This window comes from Biomphalaria glabrata, chromosome 5 (assembly GCF_947242115.1).
Source record: "Biomphalaria glabrata chromosome 5, xgBioGlab47.1, whole genome shotgun sequence".
NCBI lineage: Eukaryota > Metazoa > Mollusca > Gastropoda > Planorbidae > Biomphalaria > Biomphalaria glabrata.
This window is the reverse complement of record NC_074715.1, coordinates 41,976,303-42,000,793: the sequence shown is the minus strand read 5'-3', so window position 1 is coordinate 42,000,793 and position 24,491 is coordinate 41,976,303. Positions and strand designations below refer to the sequence as shown.

General features: G+C 35.4%; 1 protein-coding gene across 4 annotated transcripts; it reads left to right on the top strand.

The window, feature by feature from the left end:
* Nucleotides 1–14,047: 14,047 nt before the first annotated feature.
* On the top strand, nt 14,048–24,112 carry LOC106063561 (uncharacterized). 4 transcript variants are annotated; one of them, XM_056028465.1, is made up of 3 exons: nt 14,048–14,200; nt 20,576–20,849; nt 22,446–24,112. In XM_056028465.1, the coding sequence occupies exons 2-3, from the start codon at nt 20,697–20,699 to the stop codon at nt 23,217–23,219; spliced, it is 927 nt and encodes a 308-aa protein (XP_055884440.1). In that variant the 5' UTR covers nt 14,048–14,200; nt 20,576–20,696; the 3' UTR covers nt 23,220–24,112. The 4 variants fall into 4 exon arrangements, with proteins under 4 accessions (XP_055884440.1, XP_013077409.2, XP_055884441.1 ...); XM_013221955.2 differs by lacking the exon at nt 14,048–14,200 and adding an exon at nt 18,384–18,667; XM_056028466.1 differs by lacking the exon at nt 14,048–14,200 and adding an exon at nt 20,097–20,197.
* The last annotated feature ends 379 nt before the right edge of the window (nt 24,113–24,491 follow it).

Here is a 24,491-nt window from a genome sequence, read left to right as displayed (position 1 = left end):
TTTCATTCCCATTTTTTTTTTTTTGCTTTCAATCTGGGATATGTATGTTGTGTTTGATTGATAGAAGCAGAAAGTAAAAAGGATTACCTCTTATTTAGGACTAGAGAAATAACATAATTAGAGGGATTAAAACTGTGCACAAATAATTTTTACAATTTTTTTGTAACACTCGACTTAAGCTTCTAAAGCTTCAAAGAAATTTTAATTGAAAGCTGTGCTATGAAAAAACAACAGAAAAGATCTTGTTTTTGTATATATCCGTTAAAAAATATTTCTTTATTGACAAACTCTAATATCATTCTCATTGCAGTTTTACTTTTTCTTGGGTATTATTTACAAAAATATTTAAGAACTTGGCCAATTAGTTACAATGGAGTATCAACAAAGCATAAAAAGTCTCAGATCCTCCATTGCTCTTAGAAAGAACAAAATGAATATCCAGTTTCTGTTGGCATTAGCACCCATTAATTTAATCATCTGTCAATTTGGTCTTGAGTCATTTATTTATGTAGTCTAGTGTCATATTTTCCCCTGTCTATTGAAAATGTTGTAGCGTAGGATGAATAAAGTTCCAGATGTTCCACGCATTATATAAGTTCATTTCATTTTGTGTCCTTTATTTGTGTAGCCAAAAATAAGCTAGTTAGATTTAGCCCAAAGATTTCCTCACACGGGTGAACCGTAATGTGAATAGCTGAAATAAAATAATAAATATAATTTCAAAACTTTTTAGAATGCATTAATGGGGGGGGGGGGGGGGGTACTTGTAATCTTAAAACTTTAAAGTCGTAAGAATGTGTAAAAATGTTTCATATTTCCAATAGACTTGCCTGTGAAGAAAGTAATTCTCTGACATCGCATGCTCTAAGGAGACTTACCTGTGAAAGTAATTCTCTGACATCGCATGCTCTAAGACCTACCTGTGAAAGTAATTCTCTGACATCGCATGCTCTAAGACCTATCTGTGAAAGTAATTATCTGACATCGCATGCTCTAAGACCTATCTGTGAAAGTAATTATCTGACATCGCATGCTCTAAGGAGACTTACCTGTGAAAGTCATTCTCTGACATCGCATGCTCTAAGACCTGCCTGTGAAAGTAATTCTCTGACATCGCATGCTCTAAGACCTATCTGTGAAAGTAATTCTCTGACATCGCATGCTCTAAGACCTATCTGTGAAAGTAATTATCTGACATCGCATGCTCTAAGACCTATCTGTGAAAGTAATTATCTGACATCGCATGCTCTAAGGAGACTTACCTGTGAAAGTAATTCTCTGACATCGCATGCTCTAAGACCTACCTGTGAAAGTAATTCTCTGACATCGCATGCTCTAAGACCTATCTGTGAAAGTAATTATCTGACATCGCATGCTCTAAGGAGACTTACCTGTGAAAGTCATTCTCTGACATCGCATGCTCTAAGGAGACTTACCTGTGAAAGTAATTCTCTGACATCGCCAGGTTGTCGTGTTTTGTCTTTCGTAGATATTTGATGACCACAACAAACATTGCGCTTGAATAGACCAATATGACAGTCACGATGTACAGCAAAGCATTAAAGGCTTCCTCATCACTGCTCACGTCTGCACAGATAGAGGCGAATAGATACACGTCTGCCATCTATATAATCTCTATATATAATTCTCTTCGTCGCTCAATAGTTTGGACGAGAAGAAGAAGTAAAGGAAAGATCACTCTCTTATTTCTGCGGATAGTCACCCCACGAAAAACAAGAGGGGGAGACCAAGTATTCACCGGTCACTACGGATGGCTGCCTGGTCGTGCGGTTTGCGCGCTGGACTGTCGTTTGGATTTATCAAACCCTACCGCTCCCATCCCCCTTCGTCCTTCAACTCTGAAGGAACATCCGAAACATGTAAAACATTTTACAAACACTAAATAGCAGCGCTGGACTTAACCATTGTGACCAAGAAGTCATGGAAAGAGAACAAGTAATCTACTATGTATATTCACCCGTCTTTAAATAGCAGGGCCTGACTTAACTATTGTGGGCCCTATGCGTAACGGATTTCGCGGGGCCAAGTTTCGTTAGGGAAGCGGATAATAAGTGAAATTTAAGAGTTTGTATTAGAAAATAGATTCGTCTATGCATTTTATTCATTCTTTACTACGTACAGAATTACTTTACGAGCCTTGCGTGCAGCAAAGTCATAAAGTATATCATAATAATTCTGTTTCCTACATAGATCACGCTTAATAGCAAGAATTACCAAATGTTTAAATCTATCTTTGAGAATTGTTGACCTCAAATAATTCTTCATTAGTTTGAGGCCCGAGAAGCTTCTTTCACCAGATTACACAATTACGGCTAATGCATAATGCCATTTTTATTTATCGCGCGTAGGATTGGCGTTTTCCATATTGAATGACACCCCAAAATGACAATTTTTGTCTATATATTCCGTATATTTTAAAGACTTTTTCGTATCTTTTGCAATTTCGGGAGATTTCCAGGAGCTCCTGGTAAATCGACAGGAGGGCGCAAGAAATCTGTTTTAAGTTATAAAATGGTTTAATTTAATTTATACACCTTGAATTAGCGCGGATCCCATAAAAGTGCGGGTCCTGTAAAAGTGCGGGGCCCACTGCGGTCGCATAGGTTGAAGTGGCCTAAGGCCGGCTCTGCAAAAAAGCGGCGTATGTTACGCCGCCGGTCGACTAGTATTAAAATATTATTTAAATGAAAAATAAGCGATAACCAAGAAGTAAGTTTTAGCCTGAGTAGAGGTAGCCTACTCTTGTTTTTTTTTTTTTTTAAATTAATCATGCATAGGCCTATAGTGTGTACATGTGCATATAAACAACAACAATTAGAAGGTAGTTCTTGTTATATCAAGATTACAGACGAAGTCGACAAATATTCAATTTTTTACAAAATGTATACAAACTCACTCGGTCTGTCTGGTTCAAAACTTGTACACGTTTTTTTCCCACTTTCTATTCTCGGATCAAGTTGAAACTTTGCGACAAGTATTCATTGTCGATGACAACACATGAATTAAATAAAATACCGATTAGCTAATTAGTGGTAATAAATTAATTAATTTTGGTTTTATATAGACAAGGGAGTTATCTTGCAGTACTGAGAGATATAGCAGTAATTATGCGGTTCTTTCTCTTATATAAGCTTTGTTTATGTTTTTTAAAGTTTTTTTTTTTTTATTTAGCTAGTTTCTCTTAAAAAGTCTTTAGTAATATTGGGTTTATATTTTGGTCAATCCGAGGCAGTAAGTGTACGCGCCAATGTGTTGTTGTTTGTAAATTAATGTTGAAGTTCGACTTATCCGCAAGGCCATCTACGAGTTTGTGTGTAAATAAAACACAAGACTTCTTCGTTACCTTGATGATATTCTGCATACACGTGACCTTTGATTGAAACATTCTAAAAAGAAACAGGATGTCATCTTGCTTGCTTGTCCGTCTAATTAGCTTGTAGCCAGAGTGAACAAGGCAATGCATTGCTTCTTCCTATGTCTCCTTGGTAAGTACATGCGTTCAAATTTGTTCTCCTTGTATTTTTTTGTACTGACTTAGTTTCATCTAATCGCAGGCTAATACTGTATGCAATAATGTGGTTGAAGTCGGGGGGGGGGGGGTCAGGCATTTATCTCACCCCGCCCACATTGTGTGCAGCAGATGCATTCGCTTTGTCCTAGCTATATACCATCTTTGCAGACATATATACGTCTGTTATGTCTTGCATGCAGTGTTAACAGCAGATGTATAGGTATAGTCCTGTTTATTTCAATTAGTTATTCATATGACAGCTCACGTGGCGTGATCCCTAAATAGAACAGCGGTTCTCATCTTTTCATTCTTATTCTCATATCCATTAACCTTAGTATTGTATAAGTACATTTTAATGTCTTATTTTTAACCACTGACCAATCTGTATATATTTTACATTCAAAAAGCTGAAATAGTTTTATATTTCTTTCTACACTAAGTGGAAAGGGAGATCGAAATTGTGAAGAATATCTGGCAACTACTGATTGACACTTTTAACATTTGTTTTTGTTCGTGGTTAAATATATGTTTAAAAAAAAGAAGACAAAATCTTTAAATACAAATCAGAAGAGATTTTCATACTGGAAATCATCCCATAAATAACTAGATGTTTGGTGTGTCCGATGTTCAGAATGTCGAAGCTACAAACCTCTTTATATAGGTCTGTGGTCAGAAGTATAGATAAACTGTGTGCGTTTTAAAAAGTTGTACATTTAATGTAATACTCTTTTGTGAAGTGTATAATTACATTTCTAAGTTCTTCGGTGTTTTCTTTAGGTTCCAATATCCCCTCCACATTTATTCATATCGCTTTGTCTACTTTTCTCTCTTTCTACATTTTGTTGCAGATGTCTTTTGATTGCAGACGGGATAATCAAACTCAACATGTAAGCAAAGTGAGGATTACTTTGTCCGGCTTTCTCTTTGACACCATGCTGTCTGGTAACCTCACCTAAACATGACTGACAGACAGAAGGACGGTCAGGCCAGACACCTAAAATCAATAGAGTGGTTTCTAAACTCTACATTATCTAATCAATCATTATATTTACATTTTCAATACTTGAATGATTTCATATGTCCGTCAGTTACTTATTATATATATCTCCCAAATCGTGCACTTTTTGTTGTAAGAAACATGCATACTAATCTTAGAAATAAATATTTTTTAAAAAATTTCATGGCAATTCAAGTTTATCAGAAGATTATGTGGGACAAGTTTAGATTTTATTTTAGTGGATACAACAGACTGACAGGGCCGCACCAAGAGTTCGTCTATAATCAAAAACGCTTTATTGGGATATTTTGTTGGTATGATTGACTTGGAAATAAAATATTAGTGAACTATTAACAAGGGTTTACTCAATCGGCTTTTTCTTCAAGGATGTTTTGAGTTGGCAATAGAGTAAGATAAGTTCTAGAAAACTTTGTTATGAAATAATCTAAGACTCAACATGACTCTAACTGACTCTGACGCAATGGCATTGATTTCATTTATAATCATATTAACCTTACAGCTAAGTATCTAAACTCGAAGAGCTCTACCAGAAAAGGTGGGAACAAAAGAAAAAATAACCCAAGAATTCAAGGATGCCACCATAATTCACTTGTACAAGAGGAAAGGAAATAGATATCATTTTAGCATTATTATTTTGCAAATGTCTTTCAAATAGATATCATATTAGAATTATTATCTTTATAGAATCCCTTTAATTTATGTAGATCATTTTTTTTACTTCTAGTTCCAAAACACCTTTATATACAAAATTAGAACACTATTGTTTCCTGAATTGGATCACTCATAGCGACAAGCCAAACCTTGCTAGACAACTGAATACTTACCTGACTGTGAGGTAGCATTCCAGGTTAAATAAAAACTTGTATTTGTTGAAACCAGTGATACAAAGCTGGTGTCATTTCTGAAGTAACCTGACTCCATTTCATGGTTTATAAAAACATAAATTTAATCTTTTTACACTACATTTATAAACATAAACATTTCTTTTGTAGACAGTGTTTGAAAGTAACATTTCACATCCCACGAAGGTTTTTTAAAGTTTCAATAAATCATTTTCATAAAGTCGAATTTTTAGATTTTACCAAGTTGCAGTTTGTTCACTGTAATCACCTTTTTTAACAATGATTTAGGGCCTTCATTTCAAACAAATTCGTTGCTTGTCATGGCATGCAGAATCAAACGAGATATTACATAACTCTTGATACATCACACTTGATGAAATAAGTATGTGCTTCACAATCCAACTACAAGTGAAATAACTCTAGGCGCTTCACCATCCAAACTACAACACAAAATATCAAAGTATGAATGTGCAAAAAAAATCTTTAAAATGTGTTGACAGTCCCAGCACACAGAAACTAGCTTGACCTATTACTTTACATTTGAGCCTGGGACAGACCACAATGTGTTGTTGATCTAATAATGATCTGTTCAGACACATCTGTACTTAAGTATTTTGCAATTAGACTTTATTACACAGCATTCGATGAGATGCAAGATATTACGACATATTTTATTTAAAAAAAAAAAAAAGCAAAATGTCAAGCAGTAGATAGCACTACCAAATTAGTTCCCGACAAAGAAGTATTTTTAGTAGTAGAGTTCAACTTATTTTATAAAAGATGGAAAATAAAGTGAACTAGATTTAGTCTGAGAATATTCAAATCGGCAGCTTTTTTATGTTGTGTGTGTGTGTGTGCAGTGGATTTTGTTACAGTGAACGTGGGTAAAATTCAGCCAATAACTGAGCACAGCTGTTACTCAAGCTCTTTTAGACGTATCACTTGGACACACCAAAGGGAGCTCACTATTCTCGTCTGTTACCAAGTGACAATATAAACTTTGTATCTGCTTCAAGCGGCTCAACAAGACGAGCCACTATTGTATTTTTGTTGTTTGTTATGTTTTTTTTTATAATGCCCATTAGGCTACCGGACACCTGAGCATTCTTTCTGCAACATGGTTTTTCTTTTCAGCTACACCAGACCATTTTGTCCGCATGCATTTAGGAATGTGGTCATGGTCAATAGGTGTGAATGTGGCTACGGTGAATAGGTTTGAATGTGGTCATGGTCAATAGGTGTGAATGTGGCCATGGTCAATAGGTGTGAATGTGACCATGGTCAATAGGTGTGAATGTGACCACGGTAAATAGGTGTGAATGTGACCATGGTCAATAGGTGTCAATGTGACCATGGTCAATAGGTGTGAATGTGACCACGGTGAATAGGTGTGAATGTGACCATGGTCAATAGGTGTGAATGTGACCATGGTCAATAGGTGTGAATGTGACCACGGTAAATAGGTGTGAATGTGACCATGGTCAATATGTGTGAATGTGACCACGGTAAATAGGTGTGAATGTGACCATGGTCAATAGGTGTGAATGTGACCACGGTAAATAGGTGTGAATGTGACCATGGTCAATAGGTGTGAATGTGACCATGGTCAATAGGTGTGAATGTGACCACGGTAAATAGGTGTGAATGTGACCATGGTCAATAGGTGTGAATGTGACCACGGTAAATAGGTGTGAATGTGACCATGGTCAATAGGTGTGAATGTGACCATGGTCAATAGGTGTGAATGTGACCACGGTGAATAGGTGTGAATGTGACCATGGTCAATAGGTGTGAATGTGACCAAGGTGAATATGTCTGAATTTGACCATGGTCAATAGGTGTGAATGTGACCACGGTGAATAGGTGTGAAAGTGACCATTGTCGATAGGTGTGAATGTGGTCATGGTCAATAGGTGTGAAAGTGACCATGGTCAATAGGTGTGAATGTGAACGATCGTCCTTTTGCTAACTTTCAGGGTAACTTCTAAAATTGAGACATAATTTCATGACGCGCTATTCAGAATGGAAAGGATGTGGTTCCTGTTTATGGCTGTAACAAAAGTTTCGTCAAAGCAAACAAAAAACAAAATTCAGCTAGAAAGAGTGCATTAACACTTTCTTGAAAAAGGAAATGACATTTAAGAAAAAAAAGTGTAAACAAATTTAAAATAAAAGAAAATTTAACGGCTATTGTTTATAACAAATAGCGTATTTTTAATGTATTGCAGATACAATTTTGATATTTCAGTTAATCTAAAAATGTGTCTTGCCCCCTTCTCGTCTTGTCTCTCGTCAAATGAACTTCCGTTTGCACCACTGCTAGGAAATGTCAAATAGGTACGATTAAAGGAAATGTCAACATTCAAGAAATTGATGATTAGTTTCAGGAAGCTAGGATTCAAATATTAATTCGTGTATTATAGACATCTAATTTTACCCTAACACTTAGAGAGCTCATTAGGCGGTGTAACAGTCCCAATGTAAACCTGAAAGAATAAGTGCATAATTCTTTCCCTACACTTGTTTAGTCCAGTCATTGTTTGATCACGACGACGGCAAGAGTCATTTTTGGAGCAGTGTCCTTCATTTCTCTCCATTTCCCACCGTCTGAATTATGTGCTAAATATAACGTTTAAATTAACAATTTCCTGCGCTATCTGTGGACTAGAGTGTCTCTCCTAAAGAGGGCTCCACAGTCACATGAAAAAGTGTTCCAGATGAGCCGCAGTCGTTCTACGACTGAATGAGGCCAACTATTAAAAATTTAAGTAGGCCTATATTTATCCCAAAGTCAAAAAAGTCTTTATTGGTAAAGGTTGAATTTCAAAGTATTATTTTTTTTTACCTAAAATAAAACACATTCTACTTAAGCCTAAAATATATTTTTTTAAAACCATATTTTTTTAAAAGTCAAAGAAAGTCTCATTCTGAAGTTAAGTACTGGTATGCAGATCTAGAGTCTAGAGAGTAAAAGCATGATTTTCTTAGTTCTGTATCTATTTAAAGGTAACAAAACGGGCGCACATAACAACTGTAAAACTAGGAGGAGTGATTCTCGAATCAATTATTGGAGCTCTTCATATATGCTGTTTCGTTTGAACTATGCCTTGAAACATAGTTATAACCAAATGGGCAAATAACTGAGCGGTAATAGAGGGACTGGATCTGATCACAACGACATTATAGCTTCAAATGTCTTTTTTAGTTGGCAACATGAAAGTCCTTGTCATTGTTTATTTTACCGTCAGAATTGTCTTAGAATAAAAAGTGCAAGGAATGTCACAACATAATATATTCATTACTATCAGTAACTAAATGCTATTGAAGAAATGACCATTTCTGTAATAGTACTAGCATGCACTTGCACCCCCCTGGATTCTGAGTAGCCAAATTCTAGCCACTTTTTTGCACCATCAGATCAATTAAAATCTAGTAGCATCTGAACAAGTAGTGCTTCTACTTGTGACTGAAGTACAGTTATAGTAGACTAGCCTAGGCTTATCAGGCATTGATGGCTGACCATTCACGTGCACCCTTCTGAATTCTGGGTAGCCAAATTTTAGCCAGTTTTTTACACCTTCAAATCAATTAACTTCTGCTAGGAATCAACTTAACATGTAATGCTTCCATTAAAATAAAATATAGCACGTTAGTCATAACGATTTGTTTTCATTTGCATATAATTAATAGTTATCATTATATTTAGTAAAGACCTAGAATATGAAAAAAGTATTTTTTTTGTCTTGGAGTAAAAAAAACCTTGCCAGCTGTTTTTTGATTTGATATATGTGAAAGTTTCTTTGAACAAGATTGAAGAGTGCAGTCATATTGGTAAATGTATTTACATCATGCGGAGTTGTGGCCGGTATTAGCGCTCAATAAAATAAAAAAAGCAGGTTAAAGAGGTCCACCAGTTTGTGATAAAAAAATGTTCTTCTCATACCACCCGAGTCAAAACTTTGATTTGTATCGACGGAGCACTGGCAGCAGCAAGAAATCAAAATATACGAGCAGCAGCAGCATGAATTAACTTCGTTTTCTTGGTATTTCGTTAAAAAAATGTAGATATCTCAGGCACTGAACAGATGTGTTTGAGTATTGGATTTGTTGATGGCGATTGTGCTCGATAAAAACTCATTGGTTTTGCCATTGTTGTTTAGAGAGACGCACTGCCTGTGTCCAACTTCATTGTCAGCGAATACATTATGTACATTTTTCATATGGACAAACTACTCGGCCAAGAATATGATGGCTGCCCCATGATAGGTAGCATTTAAAACTGTGTTCAGGGAAGGATTGGTGAAAAATATCCTAAAGCAGACATTGTCCGTTGCGAGTCCCACAGACTTAAATTTGTTATTATTGAACTGAATGCCATTTTAGATATACGTAGCCTAATGCTGTTGGTGTCATCCAGAAGATTATCTATTTCTTCAGTCCCATGAGAGAGCGTTGATGCTAAATTTACCTCTTTTGTGTGAGACAATTATTCATATTTTCATGAATCAGTTTTCGTGATGTTGCAGTCAGTCCATCTTTGCATAAGTTACCGCTTAACAGCACATCAGCAGTCACATTAATGACATAAATACCAACTTGGCCATGCTGAGGAACACTTCAAGGATGGCATCTTGAGGAAGGCGAGACTGCTGGCAGGCAAACGGGGTATTGAATTGGTGCTACCGAGAATTTGTAGTCGACAGACACACCGAGAAAAAAAAACATGTTTGGATTTCGGGAGTTATTACAGAACGCTGCTTTAAATTACGTCACTTTGTTCATTAGTTTCTTCATTAATGTTTCGCTTTTCAAGCAATAATAATGCTCAGTTCAACTTGTTTTGTCTACATCCTAAAATGATGCAAGAGCTGCAACATTATGAAGAATATCAGCACTGCCATATAAGCATTCATCGCCGGCTTGTCCAACGCGACGAGAAGCAATTCAGTAGTAAAGTTATTGACAATTTTGGCAGCGTTCACCGTCTGGTTGCATGGATAAAGTTATATGAGCGTAGTGTAAATAGTTTGTTTGAAATGAAACAAGTAAACTTAATATCACATAGGTATGGGGGTGGCGTGATGCACTATTTCTTTTCTTTAATATTCTTTGTCATAAAAAAGTTGCAGTTACGACTTTGAGCCATGTTTGTCGACTTGCACCCCCCTGCAAAAAATCCCGTGAGTAGCCATGAGCATTGACTTGCACCCCCCTGCAAAAAATCCCATGAGTACTAGTTGTCTATTGATACTAATATTAAGAGAGGGCAATAGTAGTACGCTTTTCTTTTTTTTTTTTATCTTTCGTTGTCTCCCTTTGTTTTCTTGCGTCACTGAACAAAAATGTCTATAAAAAATCATCTGTCACTCCTTTAATGTAGCGCCTTAAATTCTGACATAACTTCATTATTGCTACACATCTGTAAGCAATAGTCACACATGAAACAACACACACATATCAAAATTTTCTAAATTTAACTCGTACGACGTATCCTGTTGCTAAATTGAATTCAACAAGGCGAAAAAAAGGTCTTTAAAAATTAGTCAAATGAGATTCTTAGCTAACTTTGATATAAGTAAGTATCTCGCGCCTCAAACTAATGAAGAATTACTTGAGGTCAACAATTGTCGTAGATAGATTGAAAATTTTGGTAATTCTTGCTATTGAGCGTGATCTATGTAGGAAACAGAATTCTTATGATATAGGCCTACTGTATGACTTCGCTACACGCAAGGCTCGTGTAGTAATTCTGTGCGTACTAAAGAATGAATAAAATGCAAAGACGAATATGTTTTCTAAATCAAACTCTTAATTTTCACATATTATCCGTATCCCTACCCAAACTGGACCCCGCGAAATCCGTTTCGCATTGAGCCCACAATGGTTAATGCTGGCCCTGCTATTTAGTGACGGGTGAATACAGAGTAGATTACTTGTTCTTTTTCCATGACTTCTTGCAGTTCTATAGGACATGTTATGGCACCCTTTTCTTAGGCCGACTGTAAACGGGCAGGGTGTCATGTGGCCAGCACTACGTCCAACCGCCTTCACTTTTCTAAAGTCAGGTACCCATCAGAGTTGGTTGGACTTAGTGGCGACCTAAAATTCAAGATCCCAGTCTTAATATCACTGCCTGGTATGGCAATCTGAACATTAAAAATAAAAATAAACTTGAAAGAATCCTAGATGCTGCTGCAAAAATCATTGGCAAAAAAAAAAAAACCCAATGGGACAAATTTCCTTATGGATAATAAAGATTATTATTATTATTATTTACCGAGAATTGAACATAGGACCCCAGGTTTGGAAGCCAAGCGCTTAACCACTCAGCTTTGTAAAAAAAATACTACAAGCTTAAAGATAATAATTTTCCGGAACCCGAATAATTAAAAGTCATTGTTATTTAACAATGTCATTATCCCTCGTAGGTAACATGTATGATCGAGTCACTACCTGTGGCGGTGGATCAGTGCGTCAATTAGCCGGAAACTAATAAAACATTCGGACGTGCATGGCTTGGGGGAGGATGTATTGAATTAATTTTGTGTTTGGTGCAGATGCCATTCCCAACTAAAAGACGTTTAGATGGTCTTTTGTTACTGTTACTATAACCAGCCACGTTGGTGTTGTAGTTACTGTACGGTTAGAATAACAAAATATATGAAGTCAACAAAGTGATTTGGTTGACACACATTCAAAGAGTATCCCCCCTTGTAACAGGTTGTTGTTGAAACCAAGTAGTACAATTAACCTAGGCAAGAATTTGAACTAATAACCTAGTGCAACTTATTTCAACCCACGCGAATAAAAAAGTGTACACAAACTCGTCTTCTTTATAAGGTCATTGAGTAAAAATTGTGTTTGGAAGTGAGGTGGGGGTTTAAAGACTAGTAGAAAAAAATCTGACCTTTAGACATAGTGAATATAATTTCTGACCAGTCATTAAAGCTGTCGGCGTCAATGAGAACAGGGTCCTAAAGTATTTCAAAGAGCCCTATGCGGACGGCACAGCCTTTGACAAGTACGTTCATCGCCTGTCCGCTGGTTTGCATGACTCACTCTGCCCGGCAAAATAGAAGGCGAATACCAGGTGCTAAAAGCAGATGAAGTTATGCTATTTAGATAGGTTACAGGGTCAATTCAATTTCCAAAGCCGTTGCCTACAGTTTCAGAAATATTGACAATGAGAAAAAACACCAGAAGCCGAGTTCCTTGAGATAAACAGCTAAATGCACTGTCTGTCCAATAGTACGTTACGTTTTACATCAACTAGCCATCGCGGTGGCTGAGTGGTTAAACTCTTGGGTTCCGAATCTGGGATCCTGGGTTCGAATCTCGGTGAAGACTGTGATTTTGAATTTCGGGATTTAAAGTTGTTGTTGTTGTTGTTGTTTTTTTTTGGGGGGAAGGGGGGGTAAAGACCATTGGTCGTTTTGTTGGCCATATGACACCAGCTCGTTAACTGTTGTCCAAAGAAAGATTTGATCTAAAATCATCTACCCTATAAATCGCAAGGTATGAAAGAGGAACTTTTTTTTTACGATACGGTTCGAGAGTTGATACCATTGAGAGTTCTTGAGAGAAAATGTCTAGCTGCTGCGAAGTGAGTCTTTTCATGTGCATCCGAAGGTTGAAAAGGAACAATGTTTCATCTTAAATACATGTTTTGTATAACCTTTCTTCAAACTTAGTGAAACAATAAATATTAATGCCCAATTCAATATGGGCAATTCTCCCACAAACTATATGGTAAAAAAAAAGACCTGCGTACTTAACGGATGATAAATTTGGTATTCATAAACATTTACTGAGAGTGCAGAAAGTTAAAAGCAGACCCTAAGAGTGCAGAGAGTGAAAAGCAGATATTTTAAGTCTGCAGAGAATCTATACCTGACACTATGAGGACAAGAGACGTCTATATAGCGACTTCAAAGAAATAAACTTAATTACTGTAGAAGAATTAGTTTTATTAAAAGCTTCCACCACATACACGTGACGTCATTGTTTTAAAAAAATCTATATATCTTTTGGTGACTCTTTTCATTAAATAAAGTGGAATCTATAGATCTATAAACATAAAAGGAATATATCAGTAGAATATAGATCGATAAATATAAACTCAAGCTTCTTCATGGTCGAAATGGAATACTTAAATAGAATGCCATTTTCCTACGTTTAATAGCAAGGATGCTGATTCTAAGAGTTGCCAATGTTTAGACCTAGAAGTCTTTCTAAAACATTGTAGGTTAAGAATTAGGTGTGACTATATCCTAGACCTTCTTGCCATACATCATAATCACCTATAGACGTTAGATTATTTATAACTTAAATTATTGAGACATTTGGCTTGTCCTACAGGTAACCTGTACTCGTTGTTTCCGGGAGGATAAGACACACCTTCACACAGACTTACAACCACACACTCACACACACTACTATAAGACCTCACGAACTATGAGTCGGCGGTATCCGTAAATGCTTTGCACACATTTCTTGCTTAACATGGACATGCACCATTAATAAATTTATTATCTGTCAAAGGTTTGAAGAGAATAATATCATCATAGCAAAAAAATCTTGACGTGACTCACTCTCGCCACCTACAACAGTCTACGTTTATAAATACAGCACCAATGTTTATTCTAGCCACTAGACAGAGATAAATCTACAATTCCTAAGGTGACTTTAGTGTTAAAATTGAAATTTATTTTGAGCGTTAGTCGAAAGGAAACAACTTTTTCTTAACGTGAGATAAGTGACGCTATATGAGGTCGACGAAATACATGTCTTCTCTCATCGGCATAATAAGTAAGTAGGCCTTATGTTAATAGCCATTGAGATGAGACTTAAACATTGTTCAAGTTACTAATCCACAAAAGGTTAGGTTTGCTTTACAGAATAATGTTCAAATCTCCAAAAAAAAAATAAATAATGTCCAGAAATGAAAAAGTAAATTACTGTTTAGAATACCTCCATGTCTTCACCCTGTGTCCAGATTTTACACCTATTTTATTCAGAATTAACATAAACTGATTCTGGGACGCTGCTGAATATTTATTGCCGTTTTGGCTAAATTTTGAATTAAAAAAAAAAGAAATAGCAATTCTTCTTGAGATCAACAAAACAATCTGAGTTATGAAAATACATTCTGAACAATGAAAGGGTGCATGACCTCTCTAGCTAGGACTATGTCTAGTAGAATTTAATTTTAACCAGACAGAAGAAATTGTGCTTCTAGCATTAACAGCATTTACAAACATCAGATCAATTCTCTTTCAAGCCCCAAAACGACTTTTTGACACTAAAATGTTTGTTTTGACCTAGGCTGAGTGGTAAAAGCGCTTGGTTTCCAAACTGGGGATCACGGGTTCGAATACTGATGAAAACTTGCGCCTCTGAGTCCACTTAGCTCCAATGGATACCTGTCATTAGTTGGAGAAAATAGGTCGTTGTGAAACCCTCTTTAACCGCCTGCCACAGAAACAGATTACCTTTATATCATCTGCCCTATAGGTTGAAAGGTCTAGAATGGTAACTTTACTTTTTTTTTTACCTAGAGACATTATAGAAGTTTTTAATAATAGAACTGTGTTTTTTTTGTTGCTGTTTTTTTAACTAATTTTCAACATGAAAATAATTATTAATCTCAAAAGACATTCATTTTTATAAATTCTTGTCTTTGTTGTTTTCATTGCCTAAGAATTCCTGTCTAAGAATTTCTATTCAAAGATCTAATATAGTGTGTTAATCTACATTTTACTGTATACTTTTAAAAAGTGTTTGTTTTGATGTTCTAAAATACATTTTCGCTAAATTTTAAAAAGATATTTATAGCTATGTCTTCAAGCGACTTTTTATTCTTGGAAAAGTCTAAATAATTTCTTTTTTCATCTTTAGGGTAATCGAATTTTTTTTTTGGTCATAATTCTTTCTAGATGTCTATGTTTACTTTTAGAATGAAGTATAGCGAACACATTAAATAAGAAAAAAAAGTCTATTGAATTTAAATAAGTTTAATGAAAATTTTGAATTAAAGTTGAATTTGAGCGTTAGACGCTCCGTCTGACCCATACGCTGTGATCTAGACAATCTAGCACATAGTCTTCACAAATTTTAAAATAATGACTATATTATTTGGAATTCAAATTTTATTAGCATGTTTTCTTTGCTCTGGGTAAATTGAGTAGACCTGAGTATACTTCTATTAAACTTAATTACACTTATACAGCATACTTCTATGAAGCAGATTTCATGGTTTCCAAAATATTCACGGGCGGAAATGAAACCTCAGCTGAAATGTCAAGCAAGACACCTAGGAGATATTTAGAATTCTAAGGCTTAGGCTCATTACTACCCTAAAAATAACCGAATAATGGAAGCTTTGGTCAAAAAAGTTTTCATTCGCATTTTCCTGTAAATCTACATGTTTCATTATAATAACACGATTGCATTAACCTTCTTTGTAGGAGTCCATTGTTACCAGCTATTTTCATACAATGTACTAATTTTAAAGTAATATCTTAATATCCAATATTAGAGAATTATAATAGTAGACAATTAAAAAAAAAAGTTATTTCCTGTTTCTCTGTTTACGTTTTGACTACTCCCCGAAAAAAAACAAGAGTTACACATCTTGAACAGAAAACAGACGCACTAATAAATGACTATGTACAAAAACTCTACTATTTTCGTATGTAAAAGTCTTTGTGTAAGTAGTTTATTTACATACGTAGCTTACAGAGTGTCCGAAATAGAAGTCATGCTGTCGTGAATGTTGCTATAAAAAGAAAACGAAGTGTTCTCCCCTTACGGGTAAGAAGTTCATTCTGTCAGAACGAGGCCAGCGGACGTTTCCTGAATTTTGTCAAAGTAATTACACAATTAGTGAGAAGTAACGTCTTGTGTGTGTTTGAGCGCTCATTTGTATGTGTGGTTGTGTGTATGCCTGTGTATGTTGTAGTGTGTGTGTGTGCACGCTTGTCTAGCAAATGTAATTTAAATTTTTTTTTTATTTTAAACTGTTGGGGCACCACACATGATTTGTCAAATGTATTCCTTATGTCTTTTGTTGTAAGTAGAATCTCTTCCAATGACAGGGTTGTCCACTCTTTGATGTTGCCTCCTACCTTCGTCTCATCTTTTCCCTTGTACTGTCCCATGAAGGAAGGTCCATTCCTGTCTGTCTTTTGCTTTAAGTAGAATCACTTTCAGTGACAGGCCTGTCGACTCTTTAATGCTGTCTTCCCATCGCTTTCTTTGTCTGCCTTTTCATCTTTTTTCCTGGTACTGTTTTTTGAAGGAAGGTCCATTCCTGTCTTTAGCTTTAAGTAGAATCTCTTTCAGTGACAGGCCTGTCCACTCTTTGATGTTTTCTTCCCATCTTTTTCTCCATCTGCCTCTCCTTTTTTACATGGCACTGTTCCCTAAATAAGTTCTTTGCGAGCCCCAAAGACCTTGTGATATGTCCAAAAGTTTTCGTTTAATTGGCAAGGTGAATTTTTTTTATAAAAAAATAATTTAAAAAATTCTTAGGACATAATGTAAAGTTTAATAGTTTATGTATTTACACGGCTATTTAATTTTCAATAACAAAGTCAGGTACTTGTTATAGCTAAGACTTTATTGGCGTCCTGCAATCTAACAAAAAAAAAAAGCTTTTTAGGTCTACCTGTTGACAGTCTGGTAAAGATTGTAAAGGCTTTACGTAGCTGTATTTCTGTAGTAGAAGATCTCAATCTATCCAAATGGTGAATTGTGAAAGAAAAAAAGTTTGTTTTTGGTAGTTTAAAAAAAAACTAAAAAAAAAATGATCACTCAATATTGAATTATTGTCACCTCAATTTGGTTCTTTCTCTTGTAGGCTTTACATTCCAGTCAGTCAGTCAGCCTAACCAAAACACTGAATACCCTAAAATTCCCTAGTCATTACTTTAAATATTTCATCTTTTTTTCTGGAAACATATGTACCATAATTCCTTTTTTTTTTTTTTTTTTTTGCCTCCAAAATGTTCTCATATTTTGTACAAAAAATACAATTTAGTATTAAATCGAGTAAATGTACAATAATCGAAATGTTTGTTCAGTAATTTTGTTTAATCTAATACATATTAAACGTGGAAATCAATTTTCTACTAAGTTCCCTTTTATTTACTCTGTTTCGCTCCTTTATAAGTTTGCATTTTCATGAACTCTAAGTAGCAACTCCATTTAAGTGTTATTATTATTTTTTTTTTACACAAAGGGGACACCGCCCATTCGTTTTTCAGCTTTACTTGAGCCTCATTTTCACAACGAGGTTGGTTGGGAAAAAACAACAACTATTTTTGTTCTTTAATATGAAAGTAATATAAGTGCCCCTTTCGGACCTTGCCATTTATATGGCAACTGAAGTCAAGGTTATCTAGTTCTATAGCTGACTGTTAACGAGGGTATCATGAGTCATGTGACCTGCACTATGACTAACCATCTTTACTTTCTCCAATTAACGCCAGGTACCTATCAGAGTTTTGTTGACTCAGAGGCGTCCTAAAATCCCGAAATTCAAAACCAAGATTCACCATGATTCTAACCTGAAACCCACCCCCTCCGATTGGAAAGCCAAGCGCTTAACAACTCATCCCTCCCCACATCTTTAACTAAAGGAGTGCAATTTAAAAAAAAAAAAGATTTTTAGGACCGAATATAAGGGTCAGTAACTGTTACTTGCAGTAATATATTACTCCTGGCCTCTACTATCCATTTAATTTGTTTTGCACTGTAATAATGAAGGCAATTTATTTTTAAAAAGGTGTTGGAAATGTGTTTAAATAGATGTTAGAAACTATATTGAGGCAAGCATAAAGTCATTGCTTTGTGTTTCTTTGGCGTTTTCAAGTCACAACGCAAAAAAAAAAAAAACCTACCTCGCCACAGACGACCAAACGTTTTTGCCCGCTTCTCTTGTCCAGGTCATCTTAATCTGGAGAGAAATGCAACGATTTCCTCTTCACCTGTTACTGCGTGTGATGAGGGGCTAAATTAAAAGTGACAATTGCTTTACACTCTTGACAGGCGCATCTGTTGGATGAAGCGTAGAAAATACATTTGCATTATAAGAAGCGAAATATAAATAAAAGCTCGGGGCTTGAGTGTGCCAAAAGGATATTCATATCAGATACTTCAGCAAGATTTTCACATTCCAATTGCATTTAGTTGTTTTATTCTTTCTGGAATAAATATCTTATAAATCGTTTACAATAAAACTTTTACAATTTGACTGGATTTTAACAGTACCAGGTAAGCTGTTTTCATATGTTAGCTTTGAGAATGTTTGACACTCGAATTTTCCAGTGATTTTAATGAAAATAGTATTTTTGTAACAATGTTATTGCCCCGTGAAATAGTCTATTCAAAGTAGACCGGAGACCGTGGTGATGAACACACTTTCTAAACAACACAAATGAACAACTTTCTGAACAACACACAGGTTAACTAGACAGTCCAGTAAAGTGAAATGGAATTGATTGGTGTAGGCCTACAGGGCATAGTAGTGTATACCTACTAGGCAAAGAGTGTATACCTACTAGGCAAAGAGTGTATACCTACTAGGCAAAGAGTGTATACCTACTAGGCAAAGAGTGTATACCTACTAGGCAAAGAGTGTATGCCTACAGGGCAAAGAAGTGTATGCCTACTGGGCATAGAAATGTATAAGCATTCTTTAGTATGTTCCATATAAAAAAAAATAAGCGAGAATACAAACATACAAAGTCTACTCCAGAATTGTGCACATGGTTGTAAGTTATTAGGATAATTAGCAATTCATTCTATTCCTTCAGCCTCGCTCCCCACACACGCACTGTCACACAATAATTGTTTGTTTATTTAAATATATAAACGACATCTAATATATACATGATCTCATTGGTATTGAGGCGCTGTATACTGTAATAGGCTTATTTCAATTTAGGCGCTGATAATATCTGTTTGATTGTCAGTTAATGTTACACATTTTTACAAGCTGTTGATGTTCTTTCTTCAATATTTTGAACGAGACATACGTTTACTGCATAATGAGTGGCTTATTTAATTTAAAAAAAAAAAAGAAAACAAAGTAGATCTTATCTGTGGGTTATTTCTAAATTTTTTCAGATTATGAACGTCTTTAAAAAAACATTTTTAACATTTACTTTAAAAAAAAAAATTTACCCCGAAAATACATAATTTCTGTATTTTTTGTATCGCTCGACCACTGGAGCCTTTTCTATATTTAGATTAGCTCTTGAAAATGGGCGTCAACGTAACGCATTAATTTCCTTTGTATCTGCGTCGTTGTCTTTATAGGGCGAAGGTCAACACACCAACGCAAGTATTTGCAGTGCCGGACATAACATTGCGAATGTTAACAAATAGTCTTTTAATGTTTGCTTTTAAAGTGCATTAATAGTTGCCTGCAGTTTCGATTCCCACATTCTTCTTATAATATTGGCTTAGCGTTATATTGTAAGAGCCATTGTTGAACCTGGCGCTGGATAACTACAGAAAATATATTAGCTTTTAAACAGTTAGGTTTGAGACATGTAATAATTTCTTTTCTAAAATGCTTCAAAACAATGATTTGACTTCACTTCGATTGCTGCATTTTTAAACATTTAAAATGCTTAGGACAATGGATACAAAAGTTTTTAAATTAGAAAACAACTACCATTTTTTTAATGTCCAAAAAAAAAAAATAGCGGTTATCCGGTGAATGACGTATAGCTCTAGCAGACAAGCCTCGTGTTAACATAACCTGCATTTTGACATCTGCATATACGTCATAGCAAGGTAGCCTTCACCTTTCACAACATTTCAACTCATTTTCATAATGAGAGAGAGAGAGAGAGAGAGAGAGAGAGAGAGAGAGAGAGAGCTGTCTGGGCGTATGCCTCCATCAAGATTAGGTCAAAAACAAACAATTTTGTCCAGCAAAAAGTCTAAGTTAAAACATTTACCGGTCGCACTTATCAGAACAGATCTCCTTTATTAGAAACAACATTAATAGGAATAGAACTGGATCTCTAGCTCACGCTTGCATATCATTTACTTCAACTAAAGTATGCTGTAGACCGTAACATCGATTTTCATTTTGCTTTGAAAATAGCTTTAAAATATTGATTCAATTTGTTAAATACTTTTACGGTATTTCTTTTGTTTGCTCTCCAGATTTCTGTCGTAAATTAAGAAAACAAAGAACTGCTCAAGGCCTTTAGATTTCTTGAGGCCAACGTTCTCTACTTAGAAGTCCTAGCGTAAGATCTCAGACTAAAGATTAAAAATCTACAGCATGTCTTCAAACAGGAAACTGATTCTAGTTCTGCTCAGCGTCTTTGTTACTGGAGCATTCTCCACGTCTGTGATGTGCAGTCCACAGAACCAAAACCCTTGTACCAATTTCCCGGAACTCTGCTCTGCCAACGGCGCTCGATGTGAAGTCAAGGTATTTTTTATTTTGATAATTAATAATATAGTTTATATAACCATTGGAGTTAGGGTTTGGATATTAGGTTAATTTACTAAATCATGCTGATTCCTTGTTCCAGTTTATCTCTTCTTGTGATATTATGATAATATACTAAATTATCTCGAGTTCTATTGCAGTTTATCTCTCCTTGTTTATTAACTATTTGTCTAGTTTACATTTTGTTTTAACACAAAATAATGATTTAAAAAAAAAAAGACACAGGGCAGTAAATCTTTTAGCATTGAGTCTAAATCTGCGCTTGTTAATTGCCGCCCAAAGGATGTAAAAAGTTTCCACAACAAAATTCTTAACCATTGATAAGAAGTATAATTCTGAACCAAGGGTTTAGGCTTACCTATTTTCGGCACATTGACCAGTTATAAACAAAATTTTTGTTTATGAATGACTTTTATATTTCTTGTTCACCCCTTGACACTTTGGTTACAGGCACGCGGGCCGAGTGCTAACTGGCTTCATTTTCAAACTGGGTTGTCACAAGTAGGCCTACGAATTCCAATAAAGACAAATATTCGAATTTTCGGGATCATTATTCTCTCTGTTCAACTGTGACATGGTTTGGGGGAAAGTAAAGAAAGAAAGTTTGGGAGAAAGTAAAGAAAGAAAGTTTGGGAGAAAGTAAAGAAAGAAAGTTTGGGAGAAAGTAAAGTTTTAATAGCCTCGTAGCCCGTCTTTTAACTTCGGCATTAGAAATACAGGATTTATACATCATAAGCCCCTTGACAGGAAGCAGGATAATTTATTTGTTGTTGTTTATTATTTCGCCATCGCCAAGTATTTTCTATTTATTTTAAATATTACTATCAGTGCCGGCCTTAAGTATTGCGGGGCCCACTTTGATGGATGCTTGCGATGCCCCCTCTTCTATTTGTTTTTTGTTTTTTTTACAATAACAACTATTACTATCAATTAGATCGTTATAACCAACATTTTTTTTTATACCACATGCATAGGAAGCAACTCAAACGTAAAAGGCGCCCGTAGGTTAATTAAAGTTGCATCAATCGTGCTATAAGCCTACACTAAATATGTTAACCCTTTAACTCCCTCATCTTTAAAAGTCTTTAATAAGAGCCATGACTGATAGTAAATTGCGGACCCCTGCCAGGCGCAGAGCCAAATTGGAGCAATTGGTCAAATCGGCCGAAGGCCGGCCCTGATTACTATAGATTACTATAAATTAATATAAATGCTATTGTTTTAACTAACACTATTTCAACTCTTTTATTTTAACTAGCACTATTTTAGCTCTTTTGTTTTAACTAACACTATTTCAACTCTTTTGTTTTAACTAACACTATTTCAACTCTTTTATTTTAACTAACAACGTTTCATCTCTTTTGTTTTAACTAACACTATTTCAACTCTTGTGTTTTAACTAACACTATTTCAACTCTTGTGTTTTAACTAACACTATTTCAACTCTTGTGTTTTAACTAACACTATTTCAATTCTTGTGTTTTAACTAACACTATTTCAACTCTTGTGCTTTAACTAACACTATTTCAACTCTTTTGTTTTAATTAACAACGTTTCATCTCTTTTGTTTTAAAGGGCCCATGTGAATATGAATGTGTCTGTCCAGTAGACGCAAAAGGATGTATAGGAACACAACAGGCAAGTGCGGACAGGTCGGACGTCAGGCCCCTACAGTCTGAGAGCCTCTTGATTTTTACCATGGATCTTTTTAACGATTTCCCGCCTGTAAAAAAAGTACCAGTAAACAAAACTGCAGCACCGGACACTACCACAACAGCAGCAGTACCGACAACCACAGCTTCAACGTCCACCACAACTTCAACGACCACTTCTAAGACTACCACTACAGTGCCAGCATCTACCACGACCTCAACAACCACAACGACCACTCAGAGCAACGCCCCCATATTTCAGGCGTCCATGGTTGAACGTCACTTTGTTAAAAGCAACGAAGTTCAGGACGATTTCGACTCTCTAGTCACCCAGCCTGAGAATGTCACATCGAACGATGATCAGATGGTCAACAGTTCCGATTCGTTCCCCGGGTTGATCGCAATATTGTCAACCCCAAGCCCCACTGCACAAAATGTCAAGCCTTCTAGCGTTTCCCCGAATCAGGATATAAAGCAAATCTTAGAAACCATCAAAAGTTCATTTCAGCTTCTAACATCTCACTTAATAGGATCTGAAAACCGACTGACTCCAACAGTTCAGACATCGACACCTGCTTCGAATGCTGCTGCCCCATCCACTGCTCGTGCTTCTTCCACTTCAGCGGCCCCAAGATCATTCACAACGACAATTTCAACCAATGACAGCAGTCTTCGCACAGATTTGAAAACAGCATGACGAGCTGACCAGCGGTTGTAGAATAATAATTATAATAAAAACATTCCACCATTCGTTGAAACATGCAGCTTGGTAGTATGTTGAATTTCCAATATTTGTTTCTGTCTGCAAAGTTTGTTCGGTCAGATGAGGTCAGAATTAACAAAATATACAAACTTGCATAATGCAACGTCTATGTGTGCCCGTTATATTAGTAGTTAAAGTAATCTATTTTTCTTTTACTTTTTATAAATGTAAAATTGGTTTACATCATCTATATTAAAAAAAATTAAAAACATAAAAAAATATGACATTGTATACAAAACTTTTTCTGAAAGAACAACGACATGGCTAATTTTGAAAACGTGTGCTATATTCACTAAATATAAATTGTGATTTTATTTTCACTCCAGATTAGTATAAACCTAGATCTAGTATTAAGCCCCAAGCTACCTGGTGTCTTAGACTAGAACAACATAAAGAAATACACTATTCGCTTAGCAGCAAGCACACAATCTCCCTTGATACCAATACTCCCCTCTGAGATCGGTACAGTTGATCGTCTGCAAAGCTAACCCAAAAGCTACGGAAACATTTGTCCACGACTCAGCCGCACACTGAGAGCAACGCCTACCGCAATGCATGACTTTTCAAAAGTCATTCCAGACTGAACTCTATGCATCAGAATACAGCAGTCTTTGAATGTCCAGTGCAATGCCTCCGTGACTTGATTATTGTTTGTTGTATTTGTTTGTATCCATGCCATTTGTTATTGCTTTCGTTAGTTCTTAATTATTTATTTACATTTCTTATTTGTAATTTACTAAAAATTAGATATAAATGCAAACCTCGTGAACTGCCAATAAATCGTAACATATATATACAGGAAAAAAGAAAAAAAAAGTTGGGGGGGGGATCTTAAAAGTACTTAATGTACACAGTATTTGTATTTAAAAAACAACAACAGCAACATCTAAATGACTGCTAACTATGTTAGTAAAAGTATTAGTAGACAATACTGTCAAATAATTGGTTTCTTCGCAACGAAACAGATTGTATGTCTGTACCTAAAAAGAAAGAAAAATAAAACACTTCATACATAAATATGTTACTTATTGCACATGTTTGTTTTATTGTGTTGACATTTTGGTGACTCTGTTACCAAGCAAAAAATTGTGTTTATTATATTTGTATGTAAATATGATATTGATATAATCTTTTAAAACTGTGATCAACTTTAAAAGTAATATAATACTTTATTTTAATTTGTTTTAATAAAAAATGATAAGTGAT

Excerpts from the sequence above, each read along its gene's own strand:
- LOC106063561 (XM_056028465.1), top strand. The coding sequence starts at position 20,697 with ATGTCTTCAAACAGGAAACTGATTCTAGTTCTGCTCAGCGTCTTTGTT. Across the intron at positions 20,850-22,445 it reads GCGCTCGATGTGAAGTCAAG|GGCCCATGTGAATATGAATG; the intron begins GTATTTTTTATT and ends TTTGTTTTAAAG.